Here is a 20,370-nt window from a genome sequence, read left to right on the forward strand (position 1 = left end):
AACCAAACTAAAACCATATAGGATCAGACTAAAAAGCATACCTGAAATATTTATTTATTATTACACACCTGTGAATATTGGCCATTCAAGGTTGATAGGTCCAACAGTTCTCATTAGGAAAGTACTGCAAATGCTTGGTTGACCTGGGACAGGCGGCTAGCTGGGCAGTCTGCACAATGTATGATGTCAAGTTCCCCTCTACATGAGCTGTCTTCCTTTGTTTTCGACTTACAGAAGCTTGGTACAGCACTATCAGAATTCAGCAGATGATCTCCCAAATCAGTACTTCATCCATGTATATTGGTGAAGCTGTTGGGTACATATGACACAGGCTTTCTCATTTCCTTGAAATTGTCAGTAAGGACCATATGCAAAAAATTCTTTAGTGGACTTTGAGTGAATGGCCACTTAATTTAGTTAGGGCCCTTTATATGACATTTCAGGGTAATTTACTCCTTGACAGACCATTTACCGATCACAGGAAGTAAGGTTTGGGCTAAACAACACTACTATTAGAAGAGTTAGAGGTGAAATTTTAGTTTAAATTAAATTACTGAAATGGTATAGTCACCACCGTGGTCATTATTATGTTTTATATTATGAAGTTTTCTTATACCATTATAGTTTATTCTGCATACTGTATCACAATATGGAAGACTATTAAAGTGCCCTTATAACTTTATAACTGTTTCTATGGCAGTGGAAGTAATGCCAATTTAATTAAACCAATTTAGCTGAAAAAGTACCGTTCTGTGACCAGGCTTTGGCTGTGGCAATCTGTGTGATTTACTTCTGTATTATTTACTCACGCTGTGTTAATAGGGATTTTTTTGCTTTGTCTGGGTTAGAGGGGTTTTTTTTGACTGAATTAGGGGCTTTTCATTTGTGAGTTAACAAAATCTGCATGAGTAAAGTTCTTAGAGACTAAAAGTTGTCCAAATAATCATTTGTGCCAGCATTTAAAGTGAGCATGAGCAAACCTCCTTTGTTTAGAGCTGTTTTCTTATTTTTCCTTTAGTAAGAGGACTCCCAGGAAGTTATTTAATCAACCTGACCCATGTATAAAATTTGTCAGGTTTTTAGGGTTTTATGATTTTTATTTCAGGGAAAACGAATTGCTTGCTTTCTTGGAAATCAAGTGTTTTGTAGAAGGCTTTTTTTTTTTTTTAATGAAAATTGTGGGAGGGATTGTTCATGAATTGAGTCTAAATTATGTAGTGGAGGTGGTCTCTCCACTTCTGAGCAAATGCCTCCCACATGAGTAGTCACTGAAGGTAATCATAGCTATTGAAACACCCTTCTGCTGGCAAGTCCATCTGTATAACCTTGTTAAGATAATCACAATAACTTGTTTATTCTATCACAGTGTTACTGACTTTGCCTGACAAATAAGACTAACACAATTTTTGAAGAACAAAGATATTTTCCCCAAATCAGGGTAAAGTGAATTTTAAAGCAGCAATGCACTTAATGTAGGAAGAAAAATAAAGTTATGCCTCCATGAATCATAATGCTAGCATTAGGAGTTGCCCTCTTTTGTTTCAATACTTTATTCCTCTCTTTACATAGTATAACCTGCATGTGCTGCATTCTGGAAATACATTCCAAGAAAGCTCATTTTGGGTTATAAAAAGGTGTCATTCCGTGACAGAGCCTTGCACTTCAATTGTTTCCTTTCTGCCAGCCAGTCTATAAAATTACTTAGCATCCGTAAAGTCTGTTTATGACATTTAGACATTGCTTCCTACTTTTGTCAATCTCTTGTCACGTATTTTTAAAGTTGAATTAAGAATACTAAGCTGTATTTTGAAAAGCAATTTATTTCAATGGCTATGAAGTCTCACCTTTGACTTAGGAATTTAATGGTGCCCTTAAAGATATTACTGACTCACAGTGACTACAGCAGTTGCTCATTCTGATATCAAATGGGAGAGGTAGCCCTGCCACATACACAAACTCTGTGCATTGGAACCTCAATGACTGGAATTGTTTCATAGAATCAGAGGATCACAGGATGGTTTGGGTTTGAAGGGACCTGAAAAATTATCTCGTCCAACTCCCTGCATGGGCAAGGCCCACTAGACCAGGTTTCTCAAAGCCTTATTCAACCTGGCCTTGAACACTTCCAGGGAGGGAGCATCCACAGCTTCCCTGGGCAACCTGTTCCAGTGTCAAATTTCCAGCTATGTCAACAAAGCATCCAATACACTGGGCTGTCTCTGAGAAGAAAGCAGAGCAGGATGGTTGATTCTAGCACTTCTTTAATTAAAATAATTAAAACTCCTAGTTATTGTTTTTTCTCCTAAGTAGAAGCTGAATTTATTCAACTTTAGCAAGTTAATTGTAGAGCTTTTAGAATCTTTTGAAAATCAGGTAGCTTTTATCAATATTTTTTTTTAAAAGAAACTGTAACTAGACCATAGCTTCCCATTAGAAAGTTCAGTAAAATAAAGTGAAGGGGCATTTTAAAGGTGACATCTCAAACATTTAATCTTTTGTTTCAAATTGTGGACTAATTGGAGATAATGACTTTATAAAATCATGTGAAATAATTGCAATATTTCTGTATTTCTCTAAGAAACAGACCAGTAGCAGAATTTTATAGTAACATATTCTAGATTATATTTAAAGCTGTGAAATTAGATCAGATCTCTCCTTATAAATCCTCCTTTTCATGAGTTTCTAAGTAGGCCATATTCTTTGTTCAGAGAGAAACCTTGAGATATATGGTCTTTTTATTACTGGGTTTTAGTACTCATGCTGTGGAAGTGCATCTTCAGCTGAAAAATTGCTTGCTTCTCAATACATTTAAAACTAAACAGGGTATGAATGTTCAGGGGTTTTTGTTTGGTTTGGAGTTTTTTTCCATTAGAATATTTAAAATTTCCATGTTAGGGTCATAAGTCTTTGCTGTGTAATATTTGCTTTTCCTGTTGGCAGGAAAAAAAATCAGAAATAACAACTTCCTTTTTTATAAGGTTTGTCAAGTTCAGATGTCTGCAGATCTTTACTTTGTTTTCTTACTTTGAAAACTACAGTATTCTGCATGTTGTGCAAGGACATATCTGATTGCAGTCTATGAATGACGTAGTGCCCTCCTTGTATTTCCATGAATAATTCTATTTTTTTCAAAAAAAGCAAGTTGGCAAAGCCTGTTTTGATTCCAAACAGGAAAGCTAAGCTCAGTGGAGGGCAGTGAAGGTGTATCTACTTTCTAGGTGTGCATGTTGATGTGCTTTCATAGCTACTCAGCTGCAGCTATACTGTCATTTCAGATCCTTCTCTGTTAGATGAAAGTGGTATGGACTTCCCTGTCCCAGAGATAGGTTGAAAGGGATCAAATTCAAAGCTGTCTGAATTTCCTCAGAGTCTGTACTACCAATAACTGCTTGGCTGTATCACTATTACACAATTTAGATTTAAAACCAACGAGAACGTGTAGATGTTGGGACTTGCAGTGCTGTAGATGTAAAGACATTAAAGTTATCTAGAAATATCAAGACAGGGTAGCCTTTGATGAGGTTTTTCCCATCAGGTTTCCTGATCCCTAGCCCTGTCAGAGAACATCCACATACATGGCACTGAGGCAGCTTCCCTGGGCAGGGCTGATTCCGGCTCATGCCCACAGCTGCTGTCATCTAAGCTGGTGCTTCTTCAATGCCTACAGACAGGCAGCCTGTGCACAGCTGGCAGGCAATTAAAGCTGACCCATCCCTTCTCAGCCAGCAAAGCTCTTAGCACTGATTTAAGAAACAAAATTGTCCAGTCTCTGGCTCTGAGAAGAATCCATAACTGGAGAAGCAGCAGTGGGGAAGTCTGCAAGGACTGGGGAGCAATAAGAGGCAGGAAACTTTCTCTCACCTCACTTAATGTCTCCAGATCTGAAATTTTCCCCACTTTATCCTATCTATAGTCTCTCCCTAGACATGCTTATCACTGAATTTGTCTATATCTTTGCTATTTAGCACACAGGCACTAGCTGGCTAAAAGAAAGGAATAAGCTAAATGTAAACAACATCTACTCTCTTCAAGGTCCTCTCCCAGAGGCTGAAAGGGAAATTCCCCTTAAAAATGTATTCTCAAAGTATCTTGTCCTGCTGTCATTCAGAACTCTATCAGCTTATCAAAAAGTTGTTTATTGTTCTTTCCTTTGTCTCTTACATCAAATTTGACAGTGAAATGAGATTATAATTTCAGATATCAAAATACGCTTACTTCTTTGCAGTGGTCTCATTTTGTTCTTATTTATAAGAGTAGGCTACATTAAAAATTGTATGATGAAAGATTACAGACAAATCTGGGGTGGTAAAGAGTGAACGGATCATTAGACTTCTCAGTGGCTTTATTAATTTCTTACAGTGACCAGATTTATACAGTATCAGTCACCAGGGCCATTAAGTAATCCACCTAGTCTTGGAGTTCTTAACAGAGCCTTTTACAGTTCCCTCTTGAATTAAAAATATACTTCTGAAGAACATATTCAGCCACATTGATTAAGGGAACTTTGTGAGAATTTCTTCAGAATGAAAAAAATACAAGTAGACTTAGCATATCACTGATTTATTTTGGCAGGAAAACCAGGAAATTATCCAAAAGATGCTGTACACCATCAGATCCTTCTGATTAATCTCATCAATAGAATTTCAGAGGTTTGATTATGATGAGTGTAGACTTGCTATAGTGAGTATTTCAGAGAAAAAGAAGTCCTTGTCCCTGTGGTAGTCTTCTGAAAATCAGAAAATGACTGGGGAGGACAAATGAAAACTCTTTTTTGTGAAGGTCTGTGAAAGTTATTGAGGTTGGGAGGTGGATTAGTCTGCAAATTAAATTAATCTGATTAAGGCCAGGTGCAATGCACTGCTGAAGGAGATTGTTAATGCTGCTTTCTTTGGCCACTGTTGACAGTAGTTCTCAGGAAAGCACTGCTGAATCACTAATTTCTACAGGTAAATACAGATGGCCCTGGCCATAACACCTAATGGAACTGCCTTTGACTGATCACAGAATTGTAGAATGGTTTGGGTCACCTTAAAGATCATCTAGTTCCAACCCCGCGCCTGCCATGGGCAGGGACACTTTCCACTAGACCAGGTTGCTCAAAGCTCCATCCAACCTGACTTATACCTATTTTATGGATTTATGTACATGTATAAATATACACATATTATATGTACACGAATAAAATACAAATTAGTAATAAATTTATATATTTACATAAATGCCTAAAGTGTTTTAAGGCATCTAAAATATGGACTTATGCCTATAGTCAATCTTAAATGAGTAATTAAATCATATTACCTGAGCTCTGCTACAGCAGATTCTCTTTTCTGTAGCTGTTGGTGTTTCACTTCCTCTGCTAGGAAAGGGAGGATTTCAGGTTTCATCATCTGAACTTAAAGTTTCTGTAGGGACTGTCTTTCCTTTTTTAAATACATATGCATAACATTCATTTTAGAGACTGCAGAATGCAAGTGAGGCCTGTGATTGCCCTGCTAAAGCTGAGGTCATTGGCAAACAGTACCACAAAACTTGAGGGACTGGCAAAAATATGCTGATCTGATATCAGAGACAAGAAATACAGAAGAAAAAGTATCATGAGGAAGTATTTCCTTCTAGGAGCATTTTGTGCTTCACTGAAATGAAAATATGAAAATAGATCCCTAGCAGTTCAATGCCTTTCTGCTGCTTATTGTTTCATGGCTCTTTCTGTATACTGAGTCTTCACAAGGGGTTCAGCAGTGCAGATATTTCTTGGCAATCTCTTGGTGGCAGACGGTTTTTGTTCAATGGACGGTACAGGAGTTCACTCAAAAGATGCAGTGAAGTCACACAGCTTTCTGCTTGCCCTTTGCACCCTAAAATAAGTAAATAATGAGGTTTGATTTAAGTATCCATAGAATTGGGCATTCCTTATGACCTCTGACTTTTAAGCTTTTAAGGTGCACTTATGCCATTGATCACAGTTAAAGAACAGTTGATCCTTCCCGAAGGATCCATGGTCATGTCAGATGGGGGACTATGGCACATGAAGCCCTGAATAACTGTGATCTGAACTGGTGATGAAGATGCTTCCCATGTAGATTCCAGGAGCTCAGCTTTAAGAAAAGCAGCAAATAATTCAAGTTACAGCACGGACTGGAAATGCCTAGCAGTAGGGTTCATGATTTTTGAAGCTTCTAGTTTTCAGCTCTCTTTCTTTTAACAAGCCAAACTTCTTATTGTAATCTCATGTCCCTGGGAATGGAGGCTTTAACAAAAATGCTGAACATAACCAGACTTGCCATAAAACAACAAGAGTTGGCAATATCGTGAGCAACTACATTGCTTCAAGCAAGCAAAGCACAGAACACAACAGCAGTTGCTTAAACTGGCCTATAAATCTTTAAAAGTGTTCCTGAATGCAGGTATGAACATTCTGGCTAGTCTCAAAAGAGGGAGTTTCTTGTCAGAAATTTTAACATTCAAGTGAGTTTTCAAAGTCTTTTGAAGGTGCTTTTTAATGTCATTGGAGTCTGGTACAGACTCTTAAATCTAGAACGCACTTTCTTGTGCACTTACCTCCAGCATAGCATTTGTGTCCTTATATAGCAAGCCAAGCTATGGTATTCTTATAGTTGGGGCAGAGAAACAGAGCACAGGATCCACCAGAAATGAAGGAAAATATTAAAATTAACTATACTATTATTGCAACATTGTATTCTTAAGCAGACTTTTATCCCCATGCCTCAAGATGTATGTCTGAAAATCTTGATACTGTGAATTTTCTTTTTTAGTGGTAATTAATTTTCGTGTGTCATATGGTCCCTCTGGTCTAGTGTACACTGAGTTTGCTACCGCGTAGAGCTGAATCCATTAGATCTGGTCTACCAGCCAGTTCAGACAGGTGCATAGTCCCAAGAAGGTCAACCCATGTGCTTCAATTTAGGAGTGCTATTCATGTAATCTCTTCACTAGAGTGCTGAGTATGAGGATGAGATATTGACTATTATATTTTCAGCAGTTAACTCGACATAGAGCTTGCTGGGAGGCAGTGTGGTTCTTTATTCCATCATGTTAGCAGGAGTGTCACAATTATTGAGTGGGCTACCTTCAGCCTCTAGCTCATGGAACAGGTAAAAGCCATCTGTATAACACTCAAGAAAGAATTTACATTAAAAATAAACGGGGAAAAAAAGACTCAACAGTTAATATTTAAAATATTATCCTCCCAATCAAGACATTGGAGGTAGTGACAGAATTTTCCCTATTTACCAATGGACTTTTTCAGTACTATGTGCCCAGACTTCCATATGTTCAGCAGTAGTGAGGGGAGATGGAGAGTAACTGGTCACACATAGAGCAAGCCGGGATCAGAACCTATGGTTTCTGGAAATAACCGGGTGGAAAACACAGGTTATGCTGCCATTGAGGGTCTTTGGCTAATAGCTGATGCTCATGCTTCAAAGTACTTCTACCATTAGAGCAGGTTTGTTAACATTGGAACACATATTTTATATCTCATGAGGATTAATGTCTCCTTGAAATCAGGTTCCAAGGAATATGCATGTGCCTTGTCTGTGCCAACACCAGTGTATCTTAACTACCAGCTTAACTGCGTGTAGCGAATTACAAGGAAATGTACTAGTTTTTTTCCTAGCATAATGCAGAGTATGTTTTGTTACTTATTGGCCAGGTGTTTGATTGAAAATCTTTTCACTGGTAAGAAACAGAAACTGGGTAGCAAGTCAGAACTAGAGCATCCTTGTTACTCTTAGGAAATGGGATGGAAATGTTTATTGCCTCAGCCTAATTAATGTTCATTTATAATAAGCATTATAGTATGTATCAATAAAATATTAAGTGTTAGGAAGAGCTAGGGACAGCACAAGCAACAATAAAGTCAAGTTCTTTAACATTATGCTCTGCCAGGTCTTTGTGCTCCTGTACATTCTGTGAAATACCAAGTGTTGACTGCTGTCTTCTGGAAGAAACAGTACTTCTCATCCATCCCACTCAATACTCTGTCCTTACAATTTTCTTAAGAGTGTGGTTTTCAGATACTAACAAGGAATGAAAGAAATATAAATTAGTATGTCATAAAGCAGAAACTTACAGTGAAAAAATATTTCTGCAATGCATAATCATTGTGTTACACTTGTATTTGTTTGTTATACAAGGCCATTTTGGTGTGGGTTTTTATGTTTGTGGGCTTTTTATTGTTTGAATGGTTGGTTGGTTTTTTTAGGTTTTTTTTTTTCTGTGTTTTGTGGGGCTTTGTTGGTTTTGGTTTTGGTTTTTGTATGTATGTGGTTTGTGGGCTGTTTGTTGTGTTTTTTCCCCCCCCCTGCAGTTTCATTGTCTTGTTTTCTTCACATCTAATTATTTTAGTCTTAATTAATTATTTTTTGTGTGTTGTTATAGGCACTGTGATTAAAGTGCACACAACTAAATGACAGGAACAACATCCTTATTATTTCTCTTTAACTTTAAATTAAACTATGTTATTCTATTATCTGTTAAAATGTATCTAGATTCATCACCTAAAAATAGAATCATAAAATCACAGAATGGTTTGGGTCAGAAGGGATCTTCCAAGATCATCTAGACCAACCTCCCTGCCATGGGCAGGGACATCTTTCATTAGATCAGGCTGCTCAAAGCCCTGGACAATAGAAAATGTCCAACTTAAGCCAAATGTAGAATTTAAGCAGATATAATGAAATTAAGCATTATCCCCAAGCCCTTAGAAAACAGTATTATTGGGACTTAAAAGGATTACATCTCGCCTAAAAGAAAGTACCTGCCATAGCAATGATTTCCAATAAAGATCAAAATTAATCCTTGGGCTGAGAGCAAACACAAATACTATACATAGTTTAAACGCTTAAAAAGCCATAGACAATCAAGTGGGACTCCACATCAGCAGAAGTGTGATGATTGGGCTGATTCTGCACTTAGGAGAAAACTTCTTACCACAGACTGCAGTACAGCTTCAGTGCTGACTGAAAAAGTAGGGAGTGGGACACAGGATTTCCCTTCCCTGTGTCACTTGCATAAGGCCCACATGATTTTCCTGGAAGTCCTATTATCTCTCTGTTTGACCTACTCTTCATTTATGACATCTGTCTGAGAGGTTACTGGCTGATGGGTATAGTTCACCTGCTGATGTATGGAATTAAGATCAAGATATGTCAGGAGTTTGAAGCTCAGAAGACATCAGCTTTCCATCCATGATTGAAATGTCAGTTTTTAAATGCATTCCAGAGAAACTACTTGAAACTGAAACTGAGTCTCTTACTATGAAGCAGCAGCATTCTTCTATAAGAAAGTAGTTTACATTACATCACCTGCTGAGGATTAAGCATTTTATATGCATTTTCTTAATGATGCCTTGTGACATTGGAAAACAGTGTGTGATCTATTAAAAAACTTCAAGTATCTGCTTGTACTTTCTGAAAGAGTTCTTAACTTTCGTTTAAACATACGACTGAGAATAAGCCACTGGGGCAGCTGTTTCTGCACCATGCACAGGGTCTCCAAGCACTGAGTTCATTACTACTGAAACACTCTCCCAAGTTCACTGATATTTAAAACCTGTAGCCCCAGGCAAAGAGTTTTTTAATTTTCTAAACTTCTGTAACCGATGATAAAGATGCAGGTTAATTTTTTAACACCTGGAACATTTGACTCACTTTATGGATTAAGAATCTCCAAGAACTTAGAGAGAAGTGTGCTTCAGCCACTAAAAAAAAAAAAAAAAAAAAAAAAAAAAAAAAAAAAAAAAAAAAAAAAAAAAAAAAAAAAAGGAGAGAGAATTGATTTTTGTCAGGCTTTCTTTTATTGATTGGCAGCTTAACATTTATCAGCTCAAACAGCTTACGGCTGCCATTTTGTGAAGTGATATTTTAGAGGTCAAGCTAATGCACCAGGTAGTTTTGTTTGCATTTCTAAAACTGATCTTTGCTAGGCCGTCACTATCTGCTTTTACCTGCTTTGAGGACTCAGGACATAATACATATAGTGAAAAGTAATTATGAAAAGTTCTTCTGCCAGCCTTTATCCATAACTTATGAATAATATTTTATATTTTTTTTTTTATAAAGCAGCAAGTGCTGTGATGACATCATTTTGGGTTTTGATCAAAGAATTTTGATTATCCTACTGCTGTTTCCTTCTCTCACTGCATCACCAGCAGCCTTGAAATACAAACATGAACATCAAGTTAAGCATCTCTAAATAAGACCATTGACTCAAGCAATTATTTTTTTTAATCACCTCAAGAAGCAAACATAATAGTATTCCAGAAATGAAAGCTTTTATTTATAAGAAGTGTTTGTACTGACCACATGCCAATTTCCTGCATTTGAAATACCAAGCTGTTTTCTCATGCAAATTTGCCTGCACCCCCTCCTCCTTCCCCCTCCTCCCCACCTCCCCTCACCCCCTTGTCTGTAACAGGACAATAATCAAAAATCAAAAGGGGGAGAAAAAATAAAATAAAAAAAAAACAAACCCTTGAGACCAAAGAAAGCTGTGACACCGATGCCATGGACATCACAGTTTATTCCCACAGTTGTAATAACAAAGCTCAACAAAGAGTTACTGAAATAGATGAGTGCCTATGTGTGTGCTGCTTGACAAGTGGCATTTCTTACAGTTGACAATTGTTAAAAGTGCTTGATAGCACTGTGCAATCTCAGACATTGTTGTATGGAGAAAGCCTCAGCTGTTTTCTATGACTGTAGACATATTTTCATTAAGCTGAATTGTCTGTCAGCTTCTAATTTCACAAGTTGTCTTCATCTCACAGCTGAAAATTTTCTAAACCAGTGTCAAGGAATTACTTGCAAAGTCAGAAGACAAATGCCTCATCAACTGTAATTAATCCTCCACCAACTCTGCATCTTGAAGGTAAAGAAGTTGTGGAGAGCACAGGAGCAAATCTCAAAGGCAGATTTCTTATGACTATCTAACAGTAACAGAGACTGTCAGGATGTAATTCACCCGTTAATTTTCAAGTGTGGCCAGAATTAAGGTGATTAACAGACAAAAACAACAAGAGGACTCCTTCTGCAACTGGAAACTGCACCTAGTATCTATCCCTTTGGTCAGAGTGAAAGTGAAGACTGACAGGACAGATGTTGAAAGAGGGATGCAAAAGGCGAGTCAGTGTCATAACACACTTGTGAGCAAGCTCAGGAAGTGTGGGGTAGAAGAGTAGACAGTGAGATGGATGAAGAACTGGCTAAACAATAGAGCCCAGAGGATCATGATCAATGGTGCAGAGTTCACCTGGAGACCTGTAGTTAGTGGAGTCTCCTGGGGATCAGTGCTGGGTCCAGTCTTGTTCAACATCTTCATCAACAGCCTGGATGAGGGGACAGAGTATCCTCAGTTTGTTGATGATATGAAGCTGGGAGGATTGGCTGATTCACTGGAAGGCTGTGCAGCCATTCAGCAAGATTTGGACAGATTGGAGACCTGGGCAAAGAGGAACCTAATGAGGTTCAACAAGAACAAGTGCAGAGTCCTGCACCTGGGAAGGAATAACACCATGCACCAGTACAGATTAGGAGCTGAGCTGCTAGTTAGCAGCTCCATGGAGAAGGACCTTGAAGTCCTGGTGGACAACAAGTTATCCATGGGACAGCAATGTGCCCTTGTAACCAAGAAGGTCAATGGTATCCCAGGGTGCATTAAGAAGAGAATGTCCAGCAGGTCGAGGGACGTTCTCCTCCCCCTTTGCTCAGCCCTAGGGAGACCACATCTGGAGTATTATGTGCAGTTCTGAGCTCCCCAGTTCAAGAGGGACAGGGATTTACTTGAGAGAGTCCAACAGAGGGCTATGAGCATGATGAAGGCACAGGGACACCTGTCTAATGAGGAAAGGCTGAGAGACCTGGGGCTGTTTAGTCCAGAGAAGAAAAGACTGAGTGGGGATCTTATTAATGTACATAATTATCTGAAGGGTGAGTGTGAGGAAGGAGGGGCCAGTCTCTTTTCAGTCATTTCCCGTGATAGGACAAGGGGCAATGGATGCAGACCAGAGCACAGGAAGTTCCACCTCAACATGAGGATGAACTTCTTTACTGTAATGGTTACAGAGCACTGGAACAGGCTGCCCAGAGATGTTGTGGAGTCTCATCTGGAGACCTGCCTGGATGTGTTTCTGAGTAACCTGCCCTAGGTTCTGTGGTGTTCCTGCTCTGGCAGGGGGCTTGGACTCAATGATCTCCAGAGGTCACTTCCACACTCTGTGATCACTAAGACTTTGTGATCATAAAATAAACAATAAATGTTTGCAGTTTCCTCTGTCCCCCATAATGGCCTCCTTCATATAAAAATTACTGGGGTGAGGGGGAAAGAGAGTTCTTCATGTTATTTGCTTTAGAATAACTGAAAATATCTTTTATTTCCCTTGCTTTACCTTAAATAACACAAAGTTAGAGGTTTTCACACTTCTTCCCTCCCTGTCTCCTAGGAAACCGATCTCATGACCTTTAACATCTCAATGCACCGTTCTTGGTGGCGGGAACACGGGCCTGGCTGCATACGAAGGGTGGTGCGTCCTTCTGCCCCTGGCATCCTAGACGATTACTCCTACGTCTCCGTGACAGGCTGCATAATTGATTTCCAGTACCTAGAGGTCATTCACAGTGCTATCCAAATACTCCTCTCCGTAAGTTCCCGTTTCCTTTTGTACTCAGATCCTGGCAGTCCTTTCACCTGCAGCCTGCTGCTGTTGGGTGTCTCTGTCTTGGAAGGGAGATGTAGTAGATGATGGGTAAAACTGCAGAATTTTAATTGCATTTTGAATTAGATAATTACGGTTGCATTATTAAAATGTGTGCTCCTGTTCTCTTTCCTTATATTCCTAAAGCTCTGTACAGGCATAGTCCCCATTCTGGCCTTTGCTGGGACAGGTCAAAATGAACTCGAGTTCTTGGCTGTCATTCATTATGACAGGTATAGCAAAGGAGAGCAGACTTGTCCAAAATTGATTAACCTAAACCTTTCCAAAGTTCACAATCAATGACAGTATTTATTCAGCCCTGAATGTAAATATTTTACGTTATGCTTCCATAAGTTTCTTCCCAAAGTGAGATACAGGTGTAACACTTGAAAAAGGTCAGGGAAGTATTAGGAATTCAAGTTCTCATTTATATTTAACCACATTATCAGTTCTTTTCTGGGAGCCAGTGTTATTAGAATACTCTGCCTTTGTCATTCACATTTTGTAGTTGCAACACCAGACAAAATCTGCAAGTATAAGAAGTAGTTATGAAAAGTCCACAGTGCAGGGAAGCACTGGGGCTGGATGAGTTTCTCTGGGAGCAACAACCCAGTCTCTGCGAGTCTTTACTCAGTGTGATGACTGTTTTTGCTAGTGATTAAAAGGTTGATTGGCATGAGCTGTGTGTGATCATTAGAGGTGGTACCTCTTTCTCTACACAGCTGTGTGTAGTATGTAGCAACCAGCCAACCTCCAGTGGGTGCACAGAGGTCTGATATATTCCAGATGTCTGGGCCTGTTCTGAGAACATAAATGCTCATGGGTAGTGGTCCTAACTATGGCCACCAATGCTTGTCAGGCAGTAAGAGAAGATGCAGTCTGCAGCCCACACCCACTAGTCAGGTGACCTACCTCATCTGGGCAACCAGAAAGGCTGGATATTCCTGGTCTAGTCTGCACTTCAAGCTGTTTTACTGACTGAACAGTAAACCCTATCACTGGCAAAGTAAAAGGACTCTACAGGCTAAATCTCACTTATTAGTTGAAAATTATTTTCAAATGTTAATTTTTAGATTTTTTTCAATACAGGCATTCTCTCAAGACAATTTCTCTGTGTTGCTAAATGCCTTTTATAAGATGCTGAGTGCTTTTTCCTTGCCACTGCTTTTAAACAAAATGTAAGGAACTTGTATCTTACCGCAGTGATTAATAAACTTCCACTTGACAATCCAGCTCTGAATTAGTGCACTTGATTGAATGCACCAGTGACATCCCATGCACCTACACAAGCTTTGTCCTGACTGTTGTTCAGTCAGGCAGCAAAGACTTGGAGTTAGGATCTTTTCCTGGCTTCTCTTGAGGCCCAGCCCTGTGCATGTCAACATACATTGTAATGTTTCTGTGAAAGCAGGCCTTGCAGAAGAATTTTGCACACTACATCTGCAAAGCTTAACTGAATGCACTTTCCTTACTCTTGTGGGGACCTGATACTCAACACAGGTTACTTCTCCCATGAGCTCTTAGATACCACAAATCCTCCTGACGATGTGGCATCATTCACTCTGCTTCAGTGAGCCTGTACAAGGGAAACTGAAGCGTGTTTGGTTTAAAAGGATAAAGCCTTAAATATTTCCCAAACTTGCTCATTTCTATAAGAAAAAACACAATATTGTGTTAGAATTTTTTCTAAAATTTTTGTAATTAGAAACAAATTTAGAAGAAGCGCAGCTGGTTGTTGAAATCAGGAAATGTTTTCTTCTGCAGTTATCAGTGCAGTACAATTCTGGTAAAAATTTACCAAATGACAGGAACACAAATATTAATATTAGAATAATAGAAAAAAATAAATATAAATTAACTAAAACAAACATAAAAATTTAGAAGTATAAAAGTATGGAATAATTTTAAAGCATAAAATTAAAAGGCCCTCCCTTTCTTGAGGAGTGACTGATTGCCTGAAGCAATCATAAATAAATACTGGATACAATTCATTGCATGGTCAAAATGTGCCAGGTTCTTATAAGGCTTGCCTGTGAATTAAATAGTTGTCAGTTTCAGATACTGCTTTTGACAGATATACAGTGTTAAAATTAAAATCTCATGCATAAAATAAGGTTTTCCTCCAGTCTTATTATCTTGCTGTCCCATGTGTGATGCGTTGTGATTCACATCCCATGAGTCTGTACTTCACTTTCTATTCTGAATTGTAGTTTAGGCTTGTTTCATTTACTGGCACATGGGACAGAAGTCACCACCTAAATTATTAGAGTTTCTCCCATTTTCTGAGTACTGTTGACCTGAGGAAGTTCCCATTCATTTTGGATGCATAACTGCTTTCCTAATTGGAGTACCAATTTTAATAGTTAGTTAAAAGATCATTCAGGTTGTCTTTTTACAGTACTGAAGAACAGTACATCAGAAGATGCTTCTTTTCTGTGTTTTCCAGTAGCAACTTCTAGAAGTAACCTATTCCTGTTTGAACCTTACAACCTACTTAATTTTCATAACATTTTAATGTAGCAGCAGTAGTGTAACAAACCATTTTACAGTGTAACAAAAACTTCATTGGCATAACAAATCACTTTATCATGCTAAACCTTGTTCAAACGGCTGGGAAGGTGAGTGCTTCCATTTGGAAGGGAGTTAGAGCCTCTGTAAGAAGAAATCCCTCCAGGGGTAAATATTGGATACCTGTTGAGATACATAACTCAATAACAGCAGTTCTCCAGTTTTGCAAGGTGAGTTTTCTTGAAATCTCTTTTTTTAAACAGGTACGAAAAATTTTATATGCACAGAATGCTGCAGCTGTGACTACATTAGACCCTGCTTCAGAGAATAGGCTCAACAGTCATTTATTTATTTCTATCATAGTAAGGCTCATTTTCTATTTGCTTTATAGATGATTCTAAAAAACAAACAAACTATCTTTTATTGGTAAAAGTTTGTATATCTCATCCTGATTTGGAGTGGGGAAGGAGGGAAAGAGGGAAGGAGGGAAGGAAGGAGGGAAAGAGGGAAGGAGGGAAGGAAGGAGGGAAGGAAGGAAGGGAGGCAGGGAGGCAGGAAGGCAGGAAGGAAGGCAGGAAGGAAGGCAGGCAGGAAGGCAGGAAAGCGGAAGGAAGGCAGGAAGGCAGGAAGGCAGGAAGGAAGGCAGGAAGGCAGGAAGGCAGGAAGGCAGGAAGGAAGGCAGGAAGGCAGGAAGGCAGGCAGGCAGGCAGGCAGGCAGGCAGGCAGGCAGGCAGGCAGGCAGGCAGGCAGGCAGGAAGGAAGGAAGGAAGGAAGGAAGGAAGGAAGGAAGGAAGGAAGGAAGGAAGGAAGGAAGGAAGGAAGGAAGGAAGGAAGGAAGGAAGGAAGGAAGGAAGGAAGGAAGGAAGGAAGGAGGGAAGGATGCTCAGAGCCCCATCCAACTTGACCTTGAATACTTCCAGAGATAGGGCTTCCATAACTTCCTGGGTAACCTTTGCCAGAGTCTCACCACCCTCAAAGGCAACAATTTCCTCATAATGTCTAATCTAATTCTCCCCTCTTTAATTTTTAATGAATTACCCCTTGTCATCTCACTACATGCCCTTATAAAAAGTCCATCCCCAGCTTTCTTGTAGTCCCTCTTCAGCTACTGGAAGGCCTCTATGAGGTAAAATGGAGGTTATTATTCTTGTGTAGATAATTAATCAAGGGAAACATTGTGATTATTGAGCTATAAAGAGACTAAGATCGGGGCCAGTACGAGCGTGACATAAAGAAGTTTAGAGAATTGACTAAGATTTTACCATAGAGCCATAAGCTTGAATTCTTTTTGGGTTAATTTGAATGGCTCCTGCTCTGTCCCTGATGTTAAGAATTGCCTTCTTTATGCCATTTTAAAAGCTCGAGGAGCTGCTCTGAAAGAGGTTGCAGAGCAGCTTTTACCACTTCCTCCGGGCAGCCAGAGCTGCACTTTGGTTCGTATTCGTTTACATGCAACAAAAAGGCTAATGATATCACTGTATAATGTGGTTCCTCCAGGGTGCTGCAGCAGCCCCTTTTTTGCTATTAGTTATGGTCCTGTTATTATAATTGAGCAGAAAAGAATGCTAGGAAGCACATCACATAAGTTATTCTCCAGGGAACATCCCTGTAGGGGCAGACACCAGTGCTCAGGCAGGTTCCTTGCACACTTTACATTTCCTCGAGTGATATGTATGTGAGTGATTAAGAAAGCCAGTCAGCATCAGCATGTGACAGAAAACATGAGGTAATTTAATGAAAAGGGCTACAGGAATGGTATATGAGTCAAATGTAGTTGTCCTGAAGGTATTACATATTTTCTTTAATTTTTGCTTGCAACTTTTTCACCTTTTTTTTTTTTTTTTAATTTAGGATACAGTTACGGTCTTCTTTTCTGTAATAAACAGGTGCACAAGTGACATGGAAAATTAACTTTGCATTGTCTGCAGAGCTAAAATTCAACAGTACTCCAAAGAGGGTATGAAAGATATACCTATCTTCATCATCAACATAGCCAGGAACACTTATCCCTTAGCCATATCAACAGCAAGTTAAGGTGGACTGTTGGTTTCTCAAAGGTTCCTTAGTAAGTATAATGATCATCAGATCATTAAAAATCAGAATATTTTCAGCCTGAGCAGTGTTACTGAGGAGCCATTGGTCTTGAACAGAGTGCAGAGAAGATGGCTTGTGCAAATGGGTTTTGAAGTGACCCCCAGTTCTTTGTAGTAATTGTCTGATTGTATTTTTACAGCAGTCTATGCCTTGTACGGTTCCTCTGCTGTTTATAGTATTCGATGAGGGGTACATACAGCCCTTTGCTAATATTAAGCCTTCAGTGTTAAAAAAATATAACAAAAGAGAAACAAAATTAGTGAGAGACTGTATCTGCACCTACCTTCTCGAAATGACCTTGTCCTTTCTTGTTAGATTTAGTTAGACCCCATTATGCATGGTAGTGTGTAGGTGGTAAAATACACAAGTATATTTGTCTAATTACCAGTCTGGGTCAATAAAGCCACGACATGAGACACAATCAGGAAGAATCTTTTTTTTCCTTCTCAGTTGTCCTTTCCAGGGCATTTGCTTTTTGAAGCAGCTTATTTCAAGGAACTGAACCCACTCATTTATTCATTAACCTTTATGATACAAATCCATGAAAAAGAGTTAAGCAACTTCTTCAGTGGAGCTGGCTAAAGGTGAAGAGATAGGGGACAGCAATTTAAGCACTAGCAATATATTAGTGCCTTCACCTTATCAACTAATCAATATAAGAACAAATCGTTCTAGACATTTTGCAGTACTTGATATAGATTTGTTTACATTTTATGTGAAAGTTACTATGGCATTTTTTCAATATTGAACAAAAATTTCAGTGAAATTGAGTCCAGATATTATGGAATATTTTATATTTTCATGAAAAATATTTAGAATAAAAACCAAAGTTGATTGTGGTTTTTTTTGTTAGTTAATTAATATTTCAACAAAAATATGCAGAAACACTGAAGATAAATGGAAGACTTGGAAAATATATTTGAATCTTTTTCCCCTTTAACTTTTGCCCGAGATTACCTCCTGTGGCAGAAACAGTGAAATAGACTGTATTTCTGTAATTTAGTTACTGTAATTCTTAGTTAGATACTTTCATTCAGACCCATTTCCAGTATTTTCAAGTTATCCTGGACTGACTGAAAAGAGAACCTCAGTGGCCCTGTGCACAGTAAACTTGCTGGTGGCTGATTCCAATATAAGGCAGCATCTGCAAATAAGCAGGAGAGGTTGTGGAAGAGGTAGACATGTTAAAGTGCCTCAACAAACTTGTACACCTACATGCTCTCTTTAGAGCTGAGCAGAATGCTGAATTTATGTTACACTAGGAGTCTGGAAATTATAAGATAAAGTGGGAAGTGGAACAAAGATGATCAGTCCAACATTTTTCATTTAGAAAAACTGAAGCAGCATTTCTTCTGGACTTTAGGGATAGTTTATTGACTATATTGTCTGAAGCCATGAACAGTTTGATGGGCTACTGAGACATCAAATATCCTGGAAATTCCAGTTTGAGCCAGAGCATGGTGCTCCTATGGACATTTGTCTTCATGCCTCTTGGGACATGCCTGAGCTTTCAGCAGCCTCTGTGACATGATGGTTCCTCAGAAGGTGGAATCAAATTCATACTTTTCTTCCAAGCTGCAATTCAGTGCAAACAGCTCTGCTCCAACTCCAACAGTGAGGTGCATCAGGTCTGTTCTGATTGCAAAGTTGATAAACCAGCCAAGGAAATGAACTCCTCCTGCAGGCTAAGTATTCATGTGATCGACACCTCTGGCTGGATAGGTTTGACTCTGTTGTTCTTTTTTTATTTCCAGAAAATACAATTCTAATTGATCTGTACATGCAGATGTGCTTTTAAATAATGAAAAGGTATTCTATGAAGGTCTGACTCCTTAGATAGTGTCTGCACATGGAGTGTAAAGGAGACCAGCAAACAAGAGGCAACCTCAATCTTGCTGATCCTAGATGGACTAGCTGATCTCTAGAGGCCTGTGGTGCCAACAGCAGTAGATATGTGTTCACTCATACTCACAAGAATGATTCCTTCTGCTTATCATAGATGATAACCATGAGAACAGTTTTTTGTACATGGGGGAAAAATATTCACTGATTAAAACCCATCTCAGTGTGAGCTTCTGCTGACAGGACATTTTTCTTTTAATCATGTACTGAATTCACAGCCTAGCTCTTTCATTGAAATATGTAATCTGAATGTGACCTGACTACAGAAAGAATTCTTTTATTCTCTTGACTATAGTCCCAGATGATTTGCAGTGCACTGTTTTGTCCTAGGGAAATATGAGAAACCTGAGCAGTGATTTCACAAAACAAGCAGTGAACCAGCTCATACTCTCAAGACTTGAGGGATTTACTTGGTTTTCACCGAGGAAGAAAGTCCATGTGTATATGTGGTCCTCTCAGAACAACTCAATGAAAGACAGGCAAGGTTTTCTGGGAAAATTTATTTTCATTTAGGAAGATTGCAGTCCCCAGTAAGTTTTAAAAGGCCTGCATTCTGTAAATGCTGCCTTCATAGGCTTTTAGTCAGTGCTTTGGCCCAAATGTTGTCATATATCTGCATGTCTTTTGACTGTTCTTTGTATCTATTATTGTGGAAACTGTTGAAAAACTACTTCTGTTTCAGTGGTTTGGGTTGGAAGGGCCCTTAAAAATCATCTAGTTCTAACCCACCCTGCAATGGGCAGGAACACCTTACATCAGGTTGCCCAAAGCCCCATCCCATGTCCTTGAATGCTTTCAGGGAGGGCAGATCTACTACTTCTCTGAGCAACCTGTGCCAGTGTTTCACCACCCTCACAGTAACTAGTTTCTTCCAAATATCTAACCTAAATCTACCCTTTTACAGTTTAAAGCCATTACTCCTTGTCCTGTTACTACAAGCCCTTGCAAAAATCCCCTCCCCAGCTTTCTTGTAGCCCCTTCTTGTATTGGAAGGCCGCTGTGAGGTCTCCCTGGAGACTTCTCTTCTCCAGGCTGAACAAGCCCAACTGTCTCAGCCTGTCTTTGTAGGAGAGGTGCTCCAGCCCTTGTATCATCTTTGTGGTTCTCCGCTGGACTTGTTCAAACAGCTCAATTTTCTTTTTGTGTTGGGGGCT

General features: G+C 39.1%; 1 protein-coding gene across 2 annotated transcripts in view; it reads left to right on the forward strand.

The window, feature by feature from the left end:
- The window catches only part of NKAIN3 (sodium/potassium transporting ATPase interacting 3), a 362,324-nt gene that overhangs the window by 261,768 nt on the left and 80,186 nt on the right, over positions 1 to 20,370 (forward strand). For both annotated transcript variants that reach the window (XM_051610729.1, XM_051610730.1), the window contains exon 4: positions 12,461 to 12,658. In XM_051610729.1, the coding sequence (XP_051466689.1) occupies positions 12,461 to 12,658 (198 nt within the window). The remainder of the gene's footprint in view (positions 1 to 12,460; positions 12,659 to 20,370) is intronic.

This window comes from Apus apus, chromosome 2 (genome assembly GCF_020740795.1).
Source record: "Apus apus isolate bApuApu2 chromosome 2, bApuApu2.pri.cur, whole genome shotgun sequence".
NCBI classification, from domain to species: domain Eukaryota; kingdom Metazoa; phylum Chordata; class Aves; order Apodiformes; family Apodidae; genus Apus; species Apus apus.